This window comes from Lupinus angustifolius, chromosome LG20 (genome assembly GCF_001865875.1).
Source record: "Lupinus angustifolius cultivar Tanjil chromosome LG20, LupAngTanjil_v1.0, whole genome shotgun sequence".
NCBI classification, from domain to species: domain Eukaryota; kingdom Viridiplantae; phylum Streptophyta; class Magnoliopsida; order Fabales; family Fabaceae; genus Lupinus; species Lupinus angustifolius.
This window is the reverse complement of record NC_032028.1, coordinates 4,977,355-5,003,454: the sequence shown is the minus strand read 5'-3', so window position 1 is coordinate 5,003,454 and position 26,100 is coordinate 4,977,355. Positions and strand designations below refer to the sequence as shown.

The 26,100-nt window shown below is 32.6% G+C and overlaps 2 protein-coding genes and 1 pseudogene across 7 annotated transcripts; 1 reads left to right on the top strand and 2 right to left on the bottom strand.

Moving 5' to 3' along the window:
• Positions 2,731-16,012, bottom strand: LOC109336101 (probable protein phosphatase 2C 5). Of its 4 annotated transcripts, XR_002106301.1 has the most exons (9): positions 15,657-15,907; positions 14,813-15,066; positions 14,350-14,521; positions 14,054-14,271; positions 13,864-13,971; positions 13,634-13,759; positions 13,308-13,537; positions 12,838-13,133; positions 2,731-2,742 (listed from the first exon to the last, which is right to left on the bottom strand). XR_002106301.1 is itself a non-coding variant. In XM_019572488.1 (8 exons), exons 3-8 carry the CDS (start codon positions 14,498-14,500, stop codon positions 12,905-12,907), a joined length of 1,062 nt encoding a protein of 353 aa, XP_019428033.1. In that variant the 5' UTR covers positions 14,501-14,590; positions 14,813-15,066; positions 15,919-16,012; the 3' UTR covers positions 12,542-12,904. The 4 variants fall into 4 exon arrangements, 3 of the variants coding, with proteins under 3 accessions (XP_019428033.1, XP_019428030.1, XP_019428032.1); XM_019572488.1 differs by lacking the exons at positions 2,731-2,742; positions 15,657-15,907 and adding an exon at positions 15,919-16,012 and having other exon boundaries at positions 12,542-13,133; positions 14,350-14,590; XM_019572485.1 differs by lacking the exon at positions 2,731-2,742 and having other exon boundaries at positions 12,547-13,133.
• LOC109336102 lies at positions 6,067-9,749 on the top strand (annotated as a pseudogene).
• On the bottom strand, positions 21,040-24,239 carry LOC109336103 (protein DEHYDRATION-INDUCED 19 homolog 3-like). 3 transcript variants are annotated; one of them, XM_019572491.1, is made up of 6 exons: positions 24,038-24,239; positions 23,307-23,449; positions 22,419-22,496; positions 21,931-22,187; positions 21,229-21,346; positions 21,066-21,197 (listed from the first exon to the last, which is right to left on the bottom strand). In XM_019572491.1, exons 1-5 carry the CDS (start codon positions 24,096-24,098, stop codon positions 21,241-21,243), a joined length of 645 nt encoding a protein of 214 aa, XP_019428036.1. In that variant the 5' UTR covers positions 24,099-24,239; the 3' UTR covers positions 21,066-21,197; positions 21,229-21,240. The 3 variants fall into 3 exon arrangements, with proteins under 3 accessions (XP_019428034.1, XP_019428036.1, XP_019428035.1); XM_019572490.1 differs by having other exon boundaries at positions 21,091-21,200; positions 21,232-21,346; XM_019572489.1 differs by having other exon boundaries at positions 21,040-21,346.

Below are 26,100 nucleotides of genomic sequence, written 5' to 3'. Positions count from 1 at the left end.
TGCTTCAGTGTGATGCCTTCCTCTTCCTTCTCCATGGCTTGATGTTGCTTGGCATTCACTACTGAAGTGGCCAATTTTGTTGCAGTTGAAGCATTTCAACTTCCTCCTGTCAACTTTTTTCTTGTTGTTCTGCCATCTCTGATTTTCACCCCTTCTTGTTGCCTGTTCTGCTTGGTCAGCCTCAACCCTTTCTTGATCTGAGGTTTGAGAGAATCTGTGATTGCCTCTTCTTTGTTCTCTACCTCTGCCTCTGCCCCTTTGTCCACCCTTGTTACCATATCCTCCTTTCCTTGAGGTGCATGCTTGTAATGCTTGTTCAGCAGGTTTTTCCAAAGATCTTTCAATAAGTCTTTGTTCATGAGCCTCTAGAGAGCCTTGGAGGTCTACAATTTTCAGTTCCTCTAGGTTCTTGGACTCCTCAATTGCAACAACTATATGGTCAAATCTGGGGCTTAGTGTCCTCAATATCTTCTCCACTATGGCTTGATCTGTCATCTTCTCACCACTGGCTTTCATAACATTAGTGTGGCTAATGATTCGGTTGAAGAATTGTGCAATTTTCTCACTGGATTCCATTTGCATCAACTCATATTGCCTCCTCATGGTTTGCAATCTTACCTTCTTCAATTGTTCTGCACCTTCATTGCTTTTTTCTAAAATATCCCAAGCTTCTTTTGCTGTTCTTGCCTCAGATATCTTTTCAAAGTGTGCTTCATCAACACACTGATGTAGCAAGAACATGGCCTTGCAATCTTTCTTCTTGCTTTCCTTGTACAGATTTCTTTCTGCCTCTGTTGATGAATCTGTTATTGTTGGGAAGCCTTCTTCTACAATTTCGTTCACATCTTGAAATCCCATAATTGCTGACATTTGTATTCTCCACCTGTTCCAGTTCTTCCCATCGAGGATTGGCAGGTTTGCAGGGAAGCCAGTTTGTCCCATTTGTGCAATTTGTGCAGCAGAAAAAGAATTAGAGAGGAAAGTAGAAGAGTGAAGAAAGAAAGGATAGATGATGGTTGATTGAAGGTTGTTCGTGAGTGTTGTATGGCTCTTGATACCAGTTTGTTGGATCATACAAGAAGAAAAAGAAGAAGAGAAGAAGATGAATGAAGCAGATGAAGTTAAGGAATGAAATTGAGGCACTTTCTATTTCTGGAAATTCAGTTAGTTAAGTTGGGTATGCACATCTATTTATAGTAAGATTCCTAACTAACTAAACTAAGCCTTTTGAATTACATTCTAACAATGTTTTTATAAATTTTTAATAAAAAATAAATTAAAATCTCTACCCTTAAAATTTTATTTTTATGAATTGTCATTATCTTAACTCAACACTATATTCTCCAATACTGTAAATTATCTCACTCAATTATAGTTTGTACTATTATATAAAGGTCTATTTGTTGTAAGGATATAAGTTTATTTGCACGTAAATATATTGATATGTTTACGTGTTGAAAGTCTATTCATAAGTCTTATCAAATCCTATGCGATAGGCTTACATATCAGCTACGCCGGCCTATAACAAACTTATATGCGAGACTCATATTTTAAAATTTGAATACTTATTAAACATATTCATACTATTTCTTAACTCCACTTAACCCTATTTCCACCTTCACTAATGAAATTTAATAGGTGAATATGATACACATCACACACGGTCACCTGCTCTAATTTATGTTCCTGGGGTTAGAGCTTTTTCCAATGGAGAAATCTATTATCTATTCTAGCCAGAATCGTGGTCCCAAACCTGGTTATCTCATATTATATTTTGAACCACATGTCAGCATGTGCGTATGAAAAAACAAAGTATGGTATACATGGATAAAGGATAACTATCACGCCACCTTTTCCAGCAATATGTTATGTGACAAAGTGGGTTGGGTGCATAATTGCATATGGCACACTATGTCATATGGATGTCATTCTCTTATTCGGCGGATTTAAGGGTGTAACATATACTTTGGATAAGTAAACTATGTTAGGAGACAACATAATTGTTGGGCTTGTCACTTGTGGCTGGATTATTGGGTTTAAGGGCAAAAAAATTGAAGTCGTGCATGTCAGCACCCTCGTTAATATGTGGCACCTGCATTCGTCTTGAGGGTAGTACTTTTATTGTCCTACCAAAATGGTTATCATTCAGGCTTACTCTTCTATTGCATTAACTAATAGTGAAGGATGGGTCGATCCACAAGATTCTTAGGTAATGAGATTGGGATATGGAGTAAATAAGAGGGTTAGGTAAAAGGTTGTTCTCATATCTATTTATATATAATATTTGGGTGATTGATTGGCCAAATGGGCATCATCACTCTCTTTAAAGAAATAAAATCATTACTTTAATGTCAACATATGATAACATGAATCCAGATAGAAATGAGTTATTATGCTTGAGAGTTTTAACTTAGAGTTGAGTGTTTGAAACAAAAACACATCTAATCAAAATGGTGAAAATGGTCATTGTGTGGCGATTCATCTCCATGGCATATTCGGTTACATTATCGTCATCTTCATCTTCTTTGTACCTTTTTCTCTCACCTAAACATTTGTAAAATTGCATGATGGAAGAGGTATTACCCAAAGTCCCAAATTATTTTCTTTCTCCATCCTTAACCCAAATCTCATCCCAATTGCAAAGCCAAGACCTAAGACTAAGAGTAACCGTATCAAAATTAATTTCACTCGTATCATTTATTTACCTCTATCTTTAACACAAACTCAAATTCCACTCAAATTCTGTATCAAAAAATTTCACTTCAATTTCAAAGTCTATATCTTTTTTCACCATTGACCCCGCAAATCTCACCCACCCTTTTCAAAACTCTCAACAAGCTATTGTACCTCCTTTGCTGCCATACCCCTTCACCGACACAGAATGATGTGCCCTTTCTTATGTTTGTTATCCTTTTCTTCATTATCCCAATGTTATCATCTGCATAAGAATCCTTGGTAGGTTGAGAGTTGATACACTATCATTCCATACTTATCACAAGGAGAAATGCCAAGCTTCAATTTGACAACTAATAAAATTTGAAGTGTATCAACAATAGTGAAACAAACCATGGAAGTGAGTACATTTTCTTTGAGTGGTGTGTGGTGGAGGAGGTTCGATTTCAGGGTGGTTTAATGTTTTTGTGTAAAGAGAGGGATGAAGGGTCCCAATTTCTAGAGAGCGGCCCTGCAAATAGTAAACAGTAAGCTATCTTTGGTTCCATTGAAAATGGATGGAAAGAAAAGAAGAGGAGAGAAAAATAGAAGAAAAGTTTATTTTCTATCATTTAGTTTGAAATAAAACAAAGGAAGAAAAAAAAAATAGTTTGGGACCGGTAAAAACTTTTCCTTTCGTATATGGAGAGAAAATGAATTGAAAAATCAAATTGACTCTTAACTTATATTAATAAGATTTGTATTTTGTTGTTTAAACAATTTTTATTTCACTAATATGAATTATTTCTTTCATTCATATTATATAATTAAAAAATTACTAATTTTTACTATTTTTCTTTTATTCAAGTTTTGTTTCATACATTTTTCCTCTTAAACCAAATACAATGTAAATCAAATTATAACTTTATTACCTACCACAAAAATTAAAACTTTATTATCTACCATAAAATTATAACTTTATTAAAATAATTACTTTATTTCTTACATCCTTTTAAACTTTTTAGATGTATGAAAAAAATTTAAGCTATTGTTATTGCTTTGATTCTTTGTTATATTACGAGAAAAGATGATATGATTCATACTTTTATGTTCTTTTTCAATATTTGATGGAAGATTCAAGTGAAGAAAGCAAACAAATACAATAATAAAGTGAAACTTATGTCTTCATGTTCTTGTCAATGTCTTTTCATTATTAGTTATAAGAGTGTAATAACTATGTATTGTCAATATAAAAATTTATATACATTCAATATATTATGACATTAATTTGTATTATTATTATTTTTGGAAAAGTCAATGATGTTAAACATGAATGATAAATAACATGACAACAATGTATAAAATTTATACATTTTTTCTTTAATTATAATTATATTTTCCCTCCACTTTCTTTTCATTTTCTACCATACCAAACAACTAAAAAAACATCACATTTTTTACTCATTTTCTCTTTTTTATTTTTCTTTCCTCAACTTTTCTTTTCTTAACTTTTCTTTCCTAAATCAAACATAGTATAAAGGAAGTAAAAAAGATAACGAAAAGGCAAACAAAGTTAAAAATAACATGTCATTGTTTTAATATGGCATAGAGGATGTTCATTCATAAATATGGGCACCAAACATGGGAGTGAAACTTATGAGGGGATCATGTTAGGGATGACAATGGGCGCATGTGGTTGTGGATAGTGTTTTCCGTTCTCAAACACACAATATTTACGAGTATCTATATGGATAGCGAGTATTTATGGGTATCCAACGAGTTTTTAATTATATATGTATATACTTTTTAATAATCAATATGTAAAAATAATTATTACTTGAATAATATGATATTTATATGATAAATTTATGACCATAGGTAAATATGTGTAATTTACAGATACTCACAAGACAAATATTATAAATCTGTATTCACAACAAGCACCTACGAATCGGATTTTTTGACATCCCTAGGCCATGTGAAATTTACAAGTCTTATGAGATAAGAATATGAAGTGAATTCTCTTTGAATCAATGTGAAACCAAAGAGTAAAAGGAAACAAAATTCAAATGAATGAATTGGAGAAAAATGACTCTCATTCATCATGATTAAACAATACAATAAAGAATCAACTACATATAGGAAGTTAGTTAAATAACTAACTATGCACTATAAAAATATAAAATTGCTCCTTTCTATTTTAATCAACTTTCAACTTTCAATAGTTATGGCATATATTGTAAGTAATATATACATCATTGTAAACAAAAGTGACTCATAGTTTGATAAGCTTATGCAAATCAGTGTTGCTTGTAACACAAACAACCCTCTAGCATCACATTCTCAAAAAATGTACTAAAAATGTTTGTGGTACCAAACATTTTCCTGAGATTTGGAAAATGGAAAGAATGAATATTACTTTGGTCCATATAAATTTACATTTATACCAATTTGATAATCGAAAAAGTAAAAATTTCAAAATAATACTACAAAATTATGACAATAAGTCAAAATTGTCCGATATGGAAGTTATAAAAATACTAAAAAAGTTCATTTAACTTATATTTGATATTTTTAGTAATCATTTTAAGTGACGTAGTGACTGTGTATAAATTTTTATGCGGATAGTGCATATATATTATACTCATATGAAAATATAGAAACTAAATCATCTTTACTACTAGATGAGATGGTAATATATATCATTAAAAATTTAACAGTGAAAATTTTAAATAATTTTTTTAAATTATCAAACCAATCTAGACCTCACATTCTAATAGTGGATTGTCCAATATTGGAGAAATCTCAGCCCAAAATATAAGATCACACTAAAAAATTACCAATCTGAATTAGTTTTTTTTGTACTACCGATGATATTCCTCACCCTTTTTAGGTAAGGAATTATTGATTTTCATGGTTTGTGAATGTCTCTCTCAATAAGTATTGCTCACATAAATCTAATCATTAACATCTTCATCATTCTAAAGATCTAGTGCGACCTTAGACAACTAAACTAACACCTTCTTATAGTTTAAATGTATGTATTCGGTTTTTCTCCATTGTCTCTTGTACTTGATTGTTGTGTAAGAAGTTCACACCTACTAAGAAATATAAGAAAAAGATGAATGTCATTATCATAAAATTATCAATTATTACAAGAAAAAGTGTTATCTATACAATTTTTCCCTGGAGATGAATCTGTCTATTTAACTTTAGGAAAATATTTCACAAAAGTAAACTATTTATTCATTTATTTTTATTGATAGTATCAAAAAAATTCTTATAAAATATATTAAATTTCTCAAAAAGAGAAAATAACTTATTTAGTGGCAGCAGGAGGAGACTTATTTTTTCTTTTTAGGTGTTGAAAAAAAAAATATGTAGTTTATTTTTGAATGCTAAATGCCTAAAAAACAGTGGCAATAAATTTGCAAACTTGCACTGTATCTTGGTTATGTACCTATAGGTACTGGAGCGGATTAGGGTTTCCTCCAATCCAAATTCCACTCTTCTATTGACATGGCGAATCGTACTGATCCCGTAGCGAAGAGCATAAGAGGTACGAACCCTCAAAACCTGGTCGAGAAGATTCTCCGTTCCAAAATCTACCAGAATACCTTTTGGAAGGAATAATGCTTCGGCTTAACGGCGGAGACCTTGGTCGACAAGGCCATGGAGCTCGACCACCTCGGCGGAACCTACGGCGGCAACCGAAAACCCACTCCGTTCATGTGCCTTGTCATGAAGATGCTCCAGATTCAACCCGAGAAGGAAATCGTCATCGAGTTCATAAAAAATGAAGATTACAAGTATGTACTTGTTTATTGATTTTTCTTCAATTTTTTGTTACCTAGGTATGACTAGTGAATAGAATAGCTAAAATATCTTCTTGTTTTTTTTTGCAGATATGTGAGGATACTTGGTGCTTTTTTATCTGCGTTTGACTGGTTCTGATATTGATGTTTACCATTATCTTGAGCCTTTATACAATGATTATCGGAAACTGTGGCAAAAATTAGCTGATGCACGTAAGTTATCATCATTTCTTCAGCATACAGGGTCTGTTTCTTTAGGCTTAATTTTTTTTGTCTGAGAAGCTTAAAAAAATATAGCTTCTTGAAAAAGCTGAAATTTAGATTTTTCAGTTTTCATGTAGCTTTCAAATAAATGTATCCAAAATTGAATTTTTATACCAAAATACAAAGATTTTGGCAAATGGTTGTGCAAAGATGAATTTGGGCAGAAGTAATGTTTCGAGAAGCTGAAATATAGCTTCTCAAAAAGAGCTGAATTTGAGCTAATTTTGAAGCTTTCTGCATTTTTGTAAATGCCTGATCAAACAAATGTGCAAGTATTGGACGTGATTTTTTTAATCAAAATAATTAATTTTTAGGTGAACAAGCTTAAACAAACAGGCATTAATATTGAATTTTTTGTCTTGTAAATTGTGCCTTCTTCTATTTTCAATCATTCACTTGTTAAGATAACTGACTGCTCTCGTTGTTGCAGAATTTTCGTTGACACATGTTGATGAGGTTATTGATGAACTTCTCACTAAAGATTATTCTTGTGATATTGCTATGCCCCGAATCAAGAAAAGGTATTGTTCTTTTTTTGTTCTGTTCTAATTCATATTTTATGGTTTGCATGTTCAATTTCCCTAAGTTTTCAGTATTCTTTAGAAGTGGGGAACATATATTCCTTAGATAATTATTGTTTGTACTTTATATTTTGCTGAGTTTGGAATAATGTTATCCTATGATCCTATCCTTTGTTGTTTTCTATTGGGTGTATTCACATTTGAAAGATGTGTACATGACATGTTAACTTGTCCTTCTAAAAGCTGTTTCTTTGAGGCCTTGAAAACAAATCACTTCCATTAGTTTTTAATGTTAACAAAAAAACATTTTTCCCTCAGAAGATAATTAAGAGGATTGAATAGGGGGAGGTAGTTTTAGAAGGAAAGTCTGTGCATCACATGTCACTTCGTTTTCCAGATGTACTTCACCTTGTTTCTTTTGAGCATGCTGGAGTTAAAATTTTCTTTGAAACTTTTAATTTCTGAGCTATCTGCATTTGAAATTGAGCTGAGAAGCTTTCCTGTGTTTTGCCATGCATAAAAAAAGGTCTTTATGATACCTTTTTTGTGTTATCTTCTTTGGGAAGATCTTACGTTGTGCATGAACTGCGAAGTTGATACTTCAAAACAGGTTATAAATTTGTCTTCAAAGTGCAGATGATAAATTGCAGTTTTTGCTGCCATTTATTTTAGGTCTTCTATTCTTTTTATAGGTGGACTATTGAATCTCTTGGTGCACTAGAACCTAGACGAAGTGCACTTGAAGAAGATTTTGAGGAGGAAGAAGAAAAAGAAGATAATGACCAGCCTGCTGATGAGCATGAAGATAGGAGCCATGAGAAGGTGCATCACTTTCCTTTTAATTGAAAGATATCCTTTTAATCTTATTACAAATGTTTAATGTTAGTGGTTCTGATGTTTTGGTTTAATTGTTGAATGGTTTGTAGGATTACTATCGTGGGCGAAGCCCTACCCGGGAAAGGGATAGAAGACCTGATACTCATAGACACAGGTACCGTTCTCTCCATGAAAGTGTTTTATTACTTCATGTGGGTTTATGTAGATGTGAATCTTGTCAATAAAAACGCCTACCTATTATTTGAGTTTTTTCTTTTAATTTGTGTTTTGACTTTGCTAGTGTAGGAAGTATCGACTCTTGGGTCCAAAGCCCCAATTCATTCCTAATTTTCTTATAATTATACAATGATGTGACTCTTTGGAAATTATGAGCTATATTTGCTGCATCTATGCATGAATTATGCTGGAAGCTGTTATTGAACTTGCACAATTGTCACAGCCACACACACCCACATTGCATATGCTTCTCAAAATAGAGTTCAATTTCCACTCTGGCATTCAGAGCCATATGTGGTGTACAACTGCTTCCTACAGTACATTTTATGATCCTGCCAGGTTTCTCTGCACTGACAGTGTGCAGTGAGAAGTATGATGGGTCAGACATTTATGTTGCATGTACATGAATCTGAATGATGGTTTAAATGTTTAATTGCTGCTGGTAGTTCAAGCTATGGATTACTTGACATTTCATTTGTAGTTGTAGATGGTGACATTTCCTTGATGCTGTAATGTGCTTTAAAATCTTAAGCACATCACTAGTGAAAGTGTTAGTGTTTATCAATAGATTTCCTTTAGTAACTTCAGAATGACGTGGTCATGTCACTCTTCAGTGTAAAATGGACACATTTTAATTTTATCATTAGTGATGAATTTTGCTGGCTCGTCAAATTTACATCTGCATTTGCTTTTTAACGTCTTTTTCATAGGGATCGTGACTATGACAGAGACTATGACGGAGATTACGAAAGAGAGCGTGGACGTGGCCGAGATAGAGACAGGGAAAAGGAGAGGGACAGGGACGGATATCATCTCAGGGATGACAGAGAATATGGGCATGACAGAGAGAGTAGGGATCGGGAGAGGAGAGATAGGGATCGTGGTCGTGGAAGGCGAAGAAGCTACTCAAGGAGTAGAAGTAGGAGTAGGGATCACAAGGAACATGACGGAGACTACAGAAAGAGGCGTGCTCGGGGCAGCCTAAGTCTTAGGAGGCATGGAGTTGAGGATGGCGAGCCAAAGAAGAAGGAGAAGAAAGAAAAGCAAAAGAAAGATGATGGGACTGACCACCCAGATCCAGAGACTGCAGAAGCAAGCAAACTACGAGCATCCCTTGGTTTGAAACCACTGAAGGTCTGATCGATGAAGTGTGGAAAAGTTTGTCACATTAGCACTTGTATGCTGTTTCACATGTTTTGACCTCTATCGATTATGGTTGTTGCTTTTTCTTTATTTACCAAGCAAGAGTCGTGCTGTCAAATTTCTGTGGGTTTGATTGCCTTTATCTTGACGAGAGCTTTTACCATATCCAGAGTGTCTGTGAAATTTGAAGTACATAAACTTTTAATCTTTGGAGTTAATATGACTAACTCTTATCAAATTTTATGGATTGAAAGATTTGATTATTGTGAATTCGAAAAATACCACCACATGATATTATTTATACACGTTTGGATAAAATTTATTGCCAACTTAATGATATTGTTGATGATTTACTAATTTGAGTCATGATTTGGGATAAAATATGGGATCCCACACACATGTGTCATTTCATGATTTGGAATGGTGCGTTTTGTGGAACATGACGATCCTTTTGTTTTAGTTTACGACCCCCATTCTTGGGGTAGAAGATTAAGTGTTGCTGCTATTCACGTTCTATTAGTGTGTATGTTAATTTGGGTGTTAGCCTCGTTGGTAATAATAATTAATAAAAAATTTTGCCAACTGGCATGGGAACATTACAATGATAGAGTAAGGCCGAACTTCTAATAATTTGTTACCCATTACATGAATACACTGTTGGTAGACACTACAATTGCTCTTGGTATAGGAGTGACGAAAATTATAGCATTTCTTTCTTCAGAAAAAGAAAATAATTGCAATGATAGGTGACTAAGGGAGCACTAGGTAAAGGATAAAGAAAAAGGAAATGGAGATATCAGGGAAGATGGCATGGTGTACTTGTGAAGGAAGTAATATCTGGTAAGAAAATGCCATCTTCATCATACCTTAGGATACCTGAAGAACTCAGTGGCTTGCATCTTACTCCCATCAGAATCCTTTTCTTGCATAGTTCTCCCCCTCTATCTTTATTTCCATATTCATCACCTTTTTGCTTATATTGCTTTGTCACTTTCCTTCTCATCAGAGACCTTACCATCTTCAACTTTAGACGTATGGCCAATAATTTTGAGGGAATCTGAACCCAAACCTTCCTCCTCACTTGACCAAACCTTATACTGGCCTTCAAACTACTCCACCCTTTCTTCTTCTTATCTAGAAAAGTTAACAAAGGAAGACTCATTTTCACAGGTTTCTTATCATTCTTGTTCTGTTTTCCTTCACTTGTGGCTGTTCCATCAGGCTCCAAACTCTTCTCAAGTGTAAGAAGCTTGGATAATGCAGTTGCAGCCATAACTTTCTCATTCTCACTCACCAAATTGTTTCCCAACTCTTCAGTAAATTGACACTCTTTTCCTTTACCCCCAGGCTCACTTTTCTTCCCTTTGAATGAACACCTTCCATTACCAAGTGATTTCTTGTCTCCAAGGACACTAGTTCCACGCATAGCCATTGTGCACCCCTTGTCTCTATCACTAAGACTAGTAGGGGCATTGTCTTTGATATTGTGCAAGTGAAACTTTCTTTGCATTTTTATGACTAGCATCTTAATTCTTAGTTTTGGATGAATGTGCATGGTCTTCATGCTAATGAAGTATATGACCTTAATTTCTAGAGGTGAAAACTATAACATAAAACAAGTGCTTTCGGCTTGCTCACGTCATTACTTTGTTCTCTTTACCAGAAAAGAAGTACGAGGTAGTAGTTACACTATTATTAAGAGTGGAGCATGATATGTGGTAAGTGGGTAACAATTTTCAACAAACACGTACGTAGGAGTTAAAATTATTTCTTCGTGGAGAACTTGCTCTATGCTGGATAAAATTATTTCAACATGCCATGTCACTATGTTTTAGTAAAAGACAAAAAGATGTATACAAATATATGGTAGATGATAACTAATCATCATCATTTGTTTTTTCACTGTCACTCACTGCACATCCATCATTTACCATTGACTTTTTAAAAAAAGTAATCCAAATATATAGTAGATGATAATTATCTATAAATCTTTACACCATCGGTGCATACATATTACAATCTTAATGATATCTAATGAAATATCGTAAGATAAATAGTAAAAGGGTTGATTTGTTAAAACATAGATGTATATATGTCTTAAACTCATTTATATTGAGAGTGCATACCAATTACCCACCGTCTTACTCTTTAGTATTGAACAATTAATTTTATATATTTTAATTTAGAGAATTATATCGTATTGTTTATACATAATATTATAATTTTTTAATAAAAATATAAAAATGAATTGTGATATTATTAAAAACTGCATCAATAGTTTGATATATTTAGTTGATGTAACTTCTTAACCTTCATTTATATTTTTTATTCTATGGAAAAATATTGTAATAATTAGTAATTGTAAGGGCAAAATAGGTAAATGAAAATTATGTCATGTAGGTAGTTATAATATGTTTTAGCTTTATATATAGTATAGATATAGATATTGTTTAAAAGATCAATAGATTCTATAAAATATTAAATACTGTACACAAAATTGGAATGTGTTATAGTATGCAAATGTGAGTGAATTGTCATATTCAAATAATAGACTTTGACATTTCTTGTTATATTTCTGTTCAGCTAACAACATAAACATCTTTGGGGTTTGAATGTATGAAATAGCCAGTTAAACTTTTGTTGTACACTACCCATGGTTCAAATGGAGTACGATGAATAGTATAACATCTTTTTTTTTGTACACGAAAGGTTGTTTTGGCAATTGCTTACAGAAATGGCTACGGTTTAAGGCATCCGAAGAGAAATGTTTTTATTGGAAAATGGTTTTGAAGTGGCGCATCTAATATATTAAGGAATAATGCATTTAGTTTTTTAATAAAATACTTTTTTTTTAGTTTCTGAAACATGGTATAAGAATCTGCAATAATCAGTAAAACCATAACTGAAATATATACCGTCAGAAACAGTTTACTCAAATACTCTTATTAACAATGTCACTAAGAGCAACCCTTTCGCCTTTCGCCGAGTACGCGAAGCTCTCAGATGTACATAGTTTTATCCAGGAAACGTAGGAGATGTTTATAAGATTTAAACTCATGACCTTTTTGTCGCTAATGACTTTACCAATGTGTCGAGGCTCACTGGTAAAATAAAGTTTACTACAATCCAGGTCATCAAACAGAAGATATAGAAGCAATTAGAAATGTAGTATTAAAGACAACTCTCTATAGAGAGGTAACCATGAAAGTATGTTAGTTACAAGCCGTTAGCCATCAAAATATTACACAGCTTATCTACTAGACAACATGTTTGCTGTGTTAGTCACTCCAACAGTTGTGCACAAGACATAAATAAACTTGCAACAACAACCTCCATCCAATAAACCTATCTCAACCTCGTTTCTTAACTATAATCATGACAATCACCACTCAAATAAAAAATGCTCACACTGCCAGGGAAGAATTATAGTAATATTTACTGTTACTAGAATACTTACTAGATTATTATGCTGTCCACAATGGGAATTCTAGACCTTTTTCCTTCCATGGCCTCTTTCTTCTTCTGACAGTTTGTGCAGAGAAATGGACCTTCCCGTGACTCAGATGCTGATGGGAAGACAGTCCCAGAATTCACTGCTAAACCATCACCCGGAGGTTGATCCACTTGGCAAACCACACAGCGGAAAATCCCAGAGTTCAAATTAAATGGAGATTCCTTACCCAGCCTGCGCTTAAAGAAAGTAGAAAATTTAAGAATCACATATATATATACAATTATACACCCAAATGGGAAAAGAACCATTTTATTCCCCTTCGCTTGTCAGTGATGATGCAAACATGTATTAAACTGCAAAACACAGCATGCAATATAAATTTAGCAGTTTTAGTCTCAGAGTTACCTCTCCGTAAGCATTGCCGAACCCTCTTCAAATAACTCCACAACACCAACTGCAGAAAGCTTCTTAGAAGCTTTGTTTGAAGAATCTTGAGATTTCTTTCTAAAGAGAAGGCATGCTAGTAAATTATCCTTCTTTCTTGTAATTGTTGGTAACACAGGACAGTCTGAAGGAATTATATCTACAACAAGGCAAGTTGTATCATCTTTCAGCCCTCTTGACCTTAGAGCTTCCTGTAAAAAAATGACGAATTATAAAGCATTCAGTGGACAAGATAACGGTAAATGAATTCCTGAAAAGAGAGGAAGATTGGTCCAATTAACCACTACCTTCACCACCAGCTTTGCAGCAAGCTCAGCAGGTAGGCCCCGGCATGATTTGGCAGCCATATCAGAAGATAAAGCATCCCAAATACCATCAGAGGCTATTATAAGCCTTCCACCAGCATTTGGAAGCTGAGAAACCGACAAAAAATGACTGTAAGCATTGATATTTAGAACCAAATACCTCCACATAAAATGCTCAGTAAACCAAGACCATAAGAATGAAACCAGCTAACCTTGACTTGCTTAACGTGTGGTATTGGCACAATATACTCTCCCACATCCATGTCACCAATTGATCTAGAAAGGCACAATCCACCAGGCCAGCAGCGAAGTGGCCCTACCTATACACATATTAAGGAACCAAAACAAGTGAGTTTAAGCAAGTGCTGATATGATACAGAAAGTATGAAGCTAATATCTTACCGCATTGGCTCCATATACATTGAGTCTTCCTACTTCACCACCACTGGCAGTAACGCGCTCCCTCTCTTCTACATTTTCTTCCAATCTGTGATCAACCGTCAAGAGAGAAACAACGCCTTCCTGGGTGTCTAATATGCAACGGGAATCCCCAACAGATGCAACAGTAACAGTCCATCCATCAATCAGAACAAATGTGGCTGTTGTACCAGAAGTTTCCCCTTTAGGTGAAACTAAAATGTCAGAATAAGAGTACACGGATGACTCTAATAACCATTCGAAGAAAACTCTGTATGTACCTTTTTGCTGAAATTCTATGTCAGTTTTCACAAAACCAACAACTAGAGCGCGAGGCAGAGCTTGAAGCCACTCATCCCTGCTGATATCCTGTGGTATTGCACTCATAACATTACGTAGTATGTTTTCCTTCGCAAAAACAGCAGCAGACATACCGTTATGCCCATCAAAGATCTGCCAATCAAGAATTCTTTATGGATAATCATAACCATTGTGGGAATAAAACGATGCTCCAGTTGATCGCTGAGGAAATATAAGAGAAGAAAGAAACCACGCACTTCAATACTAACTTATTCATCTCTCCGGTGTGCAGAACCAATTATCAGTTCAGTTTATCCTAGGCTACATACTCGTATCTTACAATTCAAATATTTCTTTTTTATAGGCATTTCACTAAAAACTAAGATTTAAATCAAGTTAGATAAATACACAATTACACATATAAGCCCAGAATTAAAAAAATACCGCGAAGACAGAAAACTGTGTTGATGGATCCCCAGGAATCCTCTGGCAATCTGTCTTGATCAGAAAGTAATCTTCTCCTTTCTTTGCCAAACCAGCCTGCCCATACTTCACAAAAGGCTTCTCGATTTTTAAATTCCGTATGTCACGACCAATCAGAGTTGCCAAAGGAACAAGTGTTTCATTCATGCTTGGTAATTCAGTATTATTCATCTTAGTTTAAAATTCAACATTTCCAGAACCACCGTGAAGAAATTCTTCTCATCCAAATGAATTTGACATAAAAAAATCAAATAAAATCATAAGATACATGTTCAATAATAACAAAATATAAATCCAAATTAAAAGAATCTGTTACAGATTCACAGTAGATTCACAGGAGAGAGGGCGTTAACATTGAATATAAATTAACTATACCGTATGATAATGTTTATTTATTTTCAAAGATAAGCTACATTTAATTTAAACTAAAGCTTCCTCCATATGGTGGAAGAAGTATAGAACAAATCATAGAAGCATAATAATATGCATTACAATGAAACAAACGCCTCTCTTCGCTGAAACCAATTAAATCAAGGTTTCTTTACATTTAACAACTTGAATCAAATAAACAAAATAACAAACTTATGAATCAAATTTACCACAAATTGAGTGATTTAAAAAATATCTCATAATTGTCAATCTAACAAAATGCATATCCACTTATCCAAGTTGACCAAGATGCTGAATTTCAAAGAAATAAACAAGTTAACTAAAATCCCAACACCATTTACAGAAAAGTTTTGGTTTTTGTTAAAGGGGATACTGTGAAAAGTAAAATGGAAAAAGGGGAAAAAGCAAAACTCACAGGGAAAAAATGCAGGAAGTGGATGTAAAGGTGGAAGAAAGATTCAAAATTTCATCAGAGAAAGAGAATATGACATTTGAATTGGAAAGTTGAGATCATAGCATAACATAAACCCTAGTGGGTAATGGTGGCACCACAGACACAGAGACACACAGAACAACAATCACAGCAACAGAAACAGATTCTTCTCTGTCTCTGTGATTTGATTGGTAGTGAGAGAAAGACAGAAGAAATGCGCAAAAATAAAAAGAGAAAAACTTACAAATGAAAGTGCTAATCATCCTTGCATATTCTAATAGAATTCTGATTCTGAATTTGTGATATACCTATGAGTCTATGACCTAACCTTTTTGTTATTTTTTGAGCACAGAATTTATTAGGAATGATAAATAATATAATGACTAATTTATCGTTAAGAAATACATTTTTATCATGGAATATTCTTTCTTGAATTCTTCCACTTTAAATAAAGAGTGTAACATTCAATATAGATATTTATTCATGATTAATACATTATTTATATTTATAGTGATATTTTAAGAATTTTATACACTACCAATCAATCATTCATTCATTCATTTCAGTCATTATTACTCTTCAAAAGTAGTACAAATAAATGATAAAATAACCGTATATATATTTATATTTCAACCTGAATAGATATTACATTATCAAAATATTTAGGTGAAGGATACCTTACTACCAACAAAAATACTCAAATCATAAAAGGTATCATAATTAAGCTATTGGCACATCTTCTCATTCTGTCACATGGATTTCACCACGGACCCCACAAGATTTCATGAAATTAGAAAAAAAGTTATTAAAAGAAATATTAAAAGTTATAAGTATGTAGCATAAAATTCCTAACAAGTTGATTTTCAAATTCAGATAACAAAAAAAAATATTAGAACATTAAATTCAACTGTTCTAAGCAACTTAATAATATAATTAATTATGATATAAAAGTAAATTTATATGTGTAACATATAATTATATATGAAATTTATAATATATTGGGACTACTCACGAGTGCATCATCAAATTAAGATTAGTTACTCTCCGTTATTTAAAAGTTCAATATTGAAATATGACGAGAAATGAAATTCCTTAATTTTAAATGTTTTTTTATAGAAAATAACATAAAATTAAAAATTTATTTGCTAAATATTTATTTATTCAAATTAATGCAATATTCATTTAGTATTAGAGTATGCAATACTAATAATATGAATTCTCCAAATTGCCTCAGGATAGAATTCCTCTCCTTTCTCCAAATGGACCAACTCTAAGAAGATCTTCAAACACAAAGTACAAATTGTTATCTCTTTTCTCAATTCAAGTGCTTCAATTTTCTGTAATTTTTATAGCATCTGGTAATCAATACTAGTTTTTTCCTCAAGTACACAGTTTAGATAAAATAATATTGTTTAGAAATAATCAAGTTCACAGTTGAGAAAAATAATAGAAAAACAATATATTTGATTAGTTTAATTATATTGTTTTAAACATAACAAATAGAAATGGATAATTATATATACATTTAGCAAACCATTGCTGATATCAAATATAAGCATATCCATGCATTTGTGTAAACACTCTTGACCTATAAGTTATCAATCATGATATGGGTAATGATTTTATAAACGTATATAAAATTACCCTTAACTTTTACTTTAAAAAACTTAACAAGTAACAAACGTAAGAAAACAACAGTAGTTTACACATAAAATTAAGGAAAGGAATAAAATAAAATATGTCTTAAAAATTAAGGTTTACTACTTGTTGGTAGATTGTATTCCAAGACAAAATTACGTTCATTAGGATATTTTTCTTTAAAACTAACATCTATTTTCTAAAATTAATTTTTTAAGATTGGACTTGACTCTTCCATATTTGTTAAATAATATTCCTATGATATTTTTAAAATAACTAGCAAATCTTCGCTCATATTTTCTTGTTTCGTTGAAAAAGAAAAGAAAAAATATGTCCTTTAGAAATATAATGATTATATAGATCTTATCTCTAATATATCATTTCTTCGATGGTCAATAATTTTTTCCGGTACTTATATAAATTAAGAAATTATTAAATAAATATAAATATAGAAAATAACGACTAATACACTTCTAAAATTTTAAATGGGAAAATAAATAAAAAGAGAGAAGTCTCTAGAAAGTAGAAACAGAGAGAATGTAACTTTTGCCTTTAAAAAAGGTGGGTAGTGAAATGTGAAGCTGTATCCTAACTTGCATCCATAATATAATAAAAAGTAGTTATTGTGTCTCATCCATTAATGTAAAAACTGTATCGTATCGGTCAGTTCAATTAGAAAACTAATGAACTAGACCCTTAATCAATACAGTACAGATGTTGAATCGGCTAAGTATCAAAATTGGTCAAAAACTGGTCAAATGGTCAAAACCAGTGAACCGATCAGTATTTGACTAAACCGACCGGTTTATTTACATATTTTTTTTTAACAAAAACTTAAAAACTTAAAAATCAATTACAAGGTGACCCATCTTTCCAACCATTCTTCAACACTTCAAGACACATGCTTCATAGACATACTTAGATTACACATTTTGGTTCATAACATTCGTATGTAATCTCAGTAACAATTTGTGTAACCTTGGAGTACTGTCTGAAGATAGGATTTGGTGCAAAAATATAATCTCGATATGAGATAACTTTGACTTTTTGGTATTAAATGTTAAAACTCCAAATTTATTTATTTTGTAAAGTGATTGTGAACTTGTGTCATTTATTTATATTTTGTGGTTGTTAAGTGATATTTTTAGATTGATATATGTTTTGTAATTTAGACTTTGAATTTGTGGAAGACTTAAAATTGGTTGTTTATGTAAATTTTGAGTAGATTATGAATATGTATTATAAATTTGATTATCTACCTATTTAATTTTTTGTTATAGGTTTATATATATAAATACAAGTAGGTGTGTACAGTTTAACCGGCATATAGTTTAATTACCAAATCATCGGTTGAACCACTGTACCACTATACCAGTACTCTGACTGGTTTGATAACCGATACGGTTTTAACAACACTCACTCTCATCACTCAACCTAAAGCAACATTTTCAAGCAAAAGTCAAACGGTGATGACCCATTGATTCAATTAATTTATTTTTTCAAATATGATTTTTTTTTGTATAATTTCTTTTTGAATGTCTCGTTATTTTTCCCAATAAATATCGTTCACAAAAATTAAATATTTAACTTTTTAATTATCTACGGATATAATGGAGTCTTACAACATTAGATTAACGATATTAGTTTTTCCAAATTTTGTTTTTATTATGACAATCTATTAAATTGAGATTTATTTTATATCCATCAATTAATCTGTTATTTTTTTAATTAAATTAATTGAATGTTAGATAATAGCTTCTACCTTATAAGATTTTAGTTAGTTTAAGTTTCTAACTTAAATGTATGATTAACTTACAAATCTTCTCATGCGGAAGAGAAACGTAATATGACCAATAAAATACTATTGATATCATATGTTACTTTATGATATAAGATGATATATATACTACTTTGTGAAAGTATATATCATTATTAAAATACACATAAGTATCCTCTTACTAATATTCATCAATCACCTTACCATAATTATTATGCATATAATATAGTTGACTATTTAATTTTCCAATTAAGCATTAAATTCTCAATGGAGTGAAAAAAACAATTTTTTGAGTTGGAATACCCTGTCAAATTTGACAATAGGCTCACCCAGCTGAACTCAATCCAATATTCATAGGCCTTTTTATAGTCAATATATAAGAGCTCTTATTATGTCCAATGTTTAGTGCACACTAGAAAAATGATAACATTGACATGATGATGGTGATAATGATAAGTGTAATATGATGAAAGTGTCCAATGGTATTCATATATGAGAGATGAGGGAAAAGTTGCACTATCATATGTTATCTATTTTTAACTCAATTCATCACGGGATAGAAAATACAATAGGCCAACATGATCTAATAATAAGCTAATAATATAGTCATTTTCCTCTAGTTGGCAGACCAAACTATACATTACAATGTAATATAACAAACTATTATATTATATATCTCTTATATCTTTTAGGCCTCCTCCTGTCGTAATTTATAAGATTTTATGTAAGTTATATCATCAATGAATTAGGAAGTGTTTGTTTCATGATATGGATTTAGAAGGTTCGGAATCACATTCCCATCAATGTTATTAAGAGGATGAAGATTTTTTGTCTCCATGGGTATTCTAAACCAATCAAAATGTATCATTTAATTGGCAAAAAAAGTTATAAACAAATAAAACAATATTTTATATTATTTTGTGGAGAGGATCAACGGTGTTCCAGTTGCTTTTGGATCTTCAAGCTCCCAACTACAAGAATGCATGACTTATCCACTGCCATATTCATCAGATTCTTTCTACAGATAGAATGACTTCTACAACTGATGTTATTGCAGCTACCAGTTCAGCTAGTGCCATATATAACTCTCAAATTGTTCAAATTAGGAAAACATCCACTCAACATATAAGGACACAATATGTGGGAACATCATACCACACATTTTGTGGTGAGACATTATGCAACAACAATACCTCTCCGTTAATGCAGAACGAGCCATTATGGCCTCGACTCATGGGGTCACCCTCGATCCGAGATTGTGAACAAGTTCAGCAGTTCAGCAGTTAAGCAGGTCATACACCGCCCTTGATGGTAACTTGTCACTCTTTGTCAGAGAAACAGGTAACTTCAATATTGAAATGGAGCAGTTGCTGACAATGGTTAAAAGCCACTTGATGAGTTTGCCTCAAAATATTGACTTAGGTAAGTGTTGTTTTCCATCTGTTAGTTACATATACTTTATCTGTATCCCTTTTTTGCATTCTTGCTCATATCACTTAATTTTTCAAAACACCTATTAATTTATTGATTCAGGCCATGATACTTTGTACGATACTGCAAGGAGTTCTATGCACACCATATTAGCAGCTTGTGGTACTGACCGCAATAAGAGCGAGGTTTGCAATGTGCCTCTACCACCTCTATGTCAGCATTTTAATGGGTGGTGGGGAAATGAGTCTGATTAAAGGTTGCTGCTCATCTTGCTTTGATTCTTTTGTAGTAGATGCAGTGAAGAAGATATTGGACACAAGAATTTCTTCACAGACACAGTGGTTAGATTAGCTCTTTTAGATAGAAAATTCTTTCAATACGTTTGGGGGCACACCTTATTTTTGTTAGGAGTTCAGCACAGACATTTTTTTGCACAGACATTTTTATCTTTCCTTCTGGTGTGCTGTTCATATATTTCATCCACTCTCTATCTGAGCACTGCATACCCATCTCTAAGCATAATGCAAAAATGCAGTAAGAATATATACTTCAGTTATGCTTTGCGATATTAAAATAAAGGATAAGATGAAACTTTTTAGCTGAATACATCAGTTCACATACAACATAAGTCACATTCCTTATTCCAAATACAAATAGACAATATTACTAGGATCTTGGATTAGAGCTCATTACTGCAGCAGCCATTCTGATGAATTTCCTTCACAAATTGTCATTAAGTATGGTGGACAGTAACAGCCCTTGAACAAACTCACATCTCTTTTCCTTCTCTTCCTTATCCTTGACTGACAAGGTAGTCTCCACAATTCTGAACAGAAATATTCGACATGTTAGAAACTTGGAGATACTAACAGAAGACAATCAAACACAGACCACTTGTTGTATTGTTGTTGGAAAATTATGCCCTTAGCAAGAAACAACCAGACAACACACGGTTTTGCAACAACGCACAAAATTGATTGCTTTGGAAGGTGAAAGTTATAGAAATACGATGCAAATCCCAAATAATGAGAACATGAAAAGAATTAAAAATTGCAATGCAAGCAAATAGAATGTTCAATTGAATATGCTGAAAACTATAAATAAGCTTGAGCAGAATAAGCATGCCAACATCACATGGAAGGACATGTATGTGTGTTTGTGAGGATTAGATAAGGGGTAAGGCTATCATCTCAGAGAAAGATACAATCTTATCTTAAAATTGTGCAATATTATAATGTCAATACAACTTATCAAACATTTATTATACGTATAAATTATCTATTGCATTATTGCATGGAAAACAGCAAATGGGACCATCACTACATACATGAATACTAGCACAGTAATAACCAGAGTTCCATGAAGAGAAATCAGCATTTATTTTTATGAGAAATTGATATATGAAAAAACCTTTTTGATATAGTCTCATCTGAGTTTTTCTTGGATGACCTTGTCTCAGTATGAAATTGAGGCTGATAACTGGCAGGTTCATTAGCTAGAGGTGATATAAAGGATGATAACAGTGGATCTGGTGCTGCATTAGACGAGGAGACTATACACGAAGACCCACCAAAAAGGGATTGCAAATTTCCTTCTCGCAGCTCTTTCCTCAATAACGATAGTGTTGAATAATACCCACTTTTACGTGATCTCCTTTTGCGCTGCATGTATTTACTACTTAAGGAATTCAACCAAGTAAGAGGGCTGGGTTAAAACATAAATCCATTTTGGTTTTTATTTTGATCAACCTTAAAAGTACACTCTTTGGTAACATGTCTCATAATGTAATGAAAGTTTCCTTACTGAATGTCCAAAAACCCTGCAATTTAGTAGAATGATTTACTTAAGACCATTTAATGATTGACAGAACAAAATTTACCAACATTTGAAAAGGATATCTTAAATATACTTCCATGTTGCAGGGTTATGTGTTCTACCATATCAACCCCCACTCTCAATGCACAAACTGGACATAACTGCATAAAAAAATGCAGCTATCAGTAAAGCTGTTGAATTCCCAAAATATTGCATATTTTCCAACTTAAACATCATAAGCTTATGCATAATATTAAATCTGAGTTTAACGATATCAAATAGAGGGAGGGGTGGGGGATCCAAATCTCTATGTTCACCATCTCCGGACATGCTTCCCAGCCCTCGTAGGAACCCATAAGGAACTACTCTAGAGTTGTAGGAAGAATAACAGGGAAATAGAGAAACCAAAAAAATGGAGAAGAATTCCTTTATTCTGTTATGGAGAGAGAGAGAGAGTGAGTGAAAGGAGAATATCTCTCTTACAACCGATAAATCTCTGTTAACAAGCTATAATCCCAGCCTGACCAATTCTGTACACTTCCCACCCATTTAAACCTCCTTACTTCCTAACTTCCTCAACTACTGTTGTAACCACCACAACTAACTAAACACTACTTCTTGTGTTCATTCCTTCAGGACTAAACCCTCCAAAGCTTACCCTCATTATTCTGTTGAGAATGGGCATCGTATCCAATGCCTTCCAACTAAAGAGGAAAAAGGAAGAAGGAGAAGGGGAATCTGCATCATCCTATAGATCCTGAGTATACATAATAGTAATACTATCCCACCATATAAAATAACTAAGACTTCATCCAGGCCTATTCTTAATGGTGGTCTTCCCGGAACAAACATGTAGAATAGAAATCAATAACTACTTTAAGGCTATGCACTAATTGAGCATCTATTGATAGAAAATACTGGAAATTGGAAATATTGTAGAATAACAAATGAAAACAGTCAAAATGTCATACCCCATTTTTTGCCTCCATGGGATGCTCTTCATCAATGTGGCAGCATAATCCAACAATATCAAAATACTCGGAACAAAATGGGCATAGAAACTCCTCCCTTACATCATCATCCCCTTCATTTTCATCAAAACCCATGAACATATCTACATTTTGCAAAATATCACATCAATAAGCGCAAGAAGAGAAATCAATACAGTACTTGCACTGTTGCAGATAAACAAACAACCAGGGGCATTGTAAGTTTTAATCCCTGCCCTGGTATAGATTACTAAGATCTTTAGATCATAAATCCCATATCTCATTGCTACTATAATTAATTATTAACCTATCTATGCAACAAAGAATAGGTCACAAAACCAGATGGAAGTCATTCTAGTGCATTAAAGAAATTAAGCCAGTAGCGAAATTATCTTCTGATTTCATACTTTCCGAGTAGCAATACCCAAAAACAACAATCTTTTTAAATTTCGTTTACCTGAGCTACTTTCAAGGATAAATAGTCTCAATTCTGAAGTTCAGCTGAAAAAACACAACTTTTCAAAGTTCCTTTTACCTTCTTCTCTTATGTTCACATTAAAATATAAACATTTCAACCCCACCCATATTATAACAATATCAATGTCTCTAAAGCTATGTTCTTTCACAGTTAAGCTAACCAAAAAGGGATTCAAAACAATAAAAATGGGAAATCAAATAAAATTTAAATTGTGTTCAGAAATAGGAAATTGAACCTGATCGAGATTGAAACGCAGAAGGAAAGCGCCTACGAGACCAAGAAGAGTCACCTTCCATAGCTTCTTCTCTTCACTGATTCTGATCAAAGAGGATTAGGTTGAAGAACAGAACACAAACACAAGATGCTACCTCTCTGGAATTTCACCCAAAGAGGAAGAACTATCTGTTTTCCTTTACTCATTTATAATAATACCATTTCCCCTTTTTATTTTATACTTTTTTTTCTTACATTTTGTACTATATTGTAATAATTTTTCTAGGTAAGAGTTTATATATTGTAATCTTATTTTATCTTTTTATCTAAGAAATTATTATCTTTTGAAGTTTGTAATTGTTTGTTTTTAGGAACTGAACCTCAATCTTAAAAATTTAGTAGAGTTTTACACACTAATGTTCTAATTAATTAATTATTATTGACAGTTTGAAACAAATATCAATAAATAATAAATATTAAGTATAAATCTTTTCAGTCATTTTCTTTGGCATTAAGACATGTCCAACTAATCCGCTCAAAATGGTAGTAAGGTTGTCAACTTTTAGACAGACGTTAACAAATTTTGAATTTTTAGAAATAATGTAATATTTTTTTATTATTTATGTAAAAATTTATACACGATAGTATTTAGTATATTATTCATTATTTATTTATATTATTTTTTGAAAAGTAAATTATATTAAATATTAATAATAAATGATACAATAGCAGTGTAAAAACACATTAGTACATATTTTGTCATTTATAAATATGTTTAATAAATATAATAGATAATGATGCAATTTAATAAACTTACTACAGTACTCCTGTTTCCATTTAGAAAATAACTAAATTGTTTCAACTCCAACTTCTTAACCAGAACAAGCAATGACTAATTGGCGAAAAACAGATCTCTCACAAAGAGTTGTTACCTCACTTTACGTTTTGTATTTTTGTAATCAATTAATAATTATATCAATTAACAAAAATAAAATGTAACAAAATGCGACACGGCAAATGGGGAGTGTTCCTTCTACATGAAGAAATAGTTTTTTTTTCTTTCCTACATCATTTAAACCTTTGAAATTGAATGCCCTTGATTTATATTTCGCACATAATTTCTTAGCTAATAATCCATTATTCTAATTTGTCCATCCCTATGATATAGCTCTTGATTAAAGTTGAACTTAAATTATTTTTTATTTGGTTTCTCAATTCTTTTTTATTTTAACCACTCAATTTTTGTTTATATTCTTGTTAATCCTTTCATTAGTCAATTTATAAAGTCGTTAGTTTTAGAAGCAACATTGTTTTAGGGCGTTCTTTTCCGCAACTTTTCTCTTTGTAGTTGTTGTTGCTTACCAATATCATTGGTAATTTGGACAAAACCTATGGGGCCCACTCGTTCGCATGTTTTGGGCGGGGAGGGCATAAAAGTTGTGTCCATCCGTCTTAAAATGTCCGCTCAACCTGCCCTTTTTGCCTATGGGCATTTCAAATGGGCGGGCAGGGTGGTCATGGGCATCAATGAACACTAAAATAAGAAATTTGATGGGTCGAGTATGACAAGAGTAATTCATGTTCTCACCACTTGAGTGCATGTAACAATTTTCCAAAATATAATATCTTACCAATTAAATGTATGTCCAGTTTATGCAAAATAAGATGTTATGTTATGTGTTTTTAATCCTAATGTCACATTGTGTATTCATGTAATCTCAAGTACTATGTAATTTTTTGTTTTTTTTAATTTAGGGCGGCCCACAAGTCCACCCTACCCATATTTAGAACAATCCACCATAATTTTGGTGGGCATTGTATGGACATAGGCAGGGCCACCCTAATTACCGATGCTTCTTACCACAAAGTTTGGTGATTGTTTGTGTCAAGGCGATGACACTCACAAAAGGTGACATCCATGGCTAGGCGATAGGTTATTGTCCTTCGACCTTATGCAAAATAAGACCATTTCCCCATAAATAGTGGATATATAGATCTCCATAGTTTAATAGAATGTCTCCTAATATTATTAAAAAATATTTCAAAAAAAAATAAGTCCCCATTCAAGCCTTCAATTTTGTGATA

Excerpts from the sequence above, each read along its gene's own strand:
- LOC109336101 (XM_019572485.1), bottom strand. The coding sequence starts at position 15,022 with ATGAATAATACTGAATTACCAAGCATGAATGAAACACTTGTTCCTTTG. Across the intron at positions 13,760-13,863 it reads CACACGTTAAGCAAGTCAAG|CTTCCAAATGCTGGTGGAAG; the intron begins GTTAGCTGGTTT and ends TCGGTTTCTCAG. Across the intron at positions 13,538-13,633 it reads CTGCAAAGCTGGTGGTGAAG|GAAGCTCTAAGGTCAAGAGG; the intron begins GTAGTGGTTAAT and ends ATTTTTTTACAG.
- LOC109336103 (XM_019572489.1), bottom strand. The coding sequence starts at position 24,098 with ATGGAAGGTGACTCTTCTTGGTCTCGTAGGCGCTTTCCTTCTGCGTTT. Across the intron at positions 23,450-24,037 it reads TGCGTTTCAATCTCGATCAG|ATATGTTCATGGGTTTTGAT; the intron begins GTTCAATTTCCT and ends TGCAAAATGTAG. Across the intron at positions 22,497-23,306 it reads CCATGGAGGCAAAAAATGGG|TTATGTCCAGTTTGTGCATT; the intron begins GTATGACATTTT and ends TTTTTTATGCAG.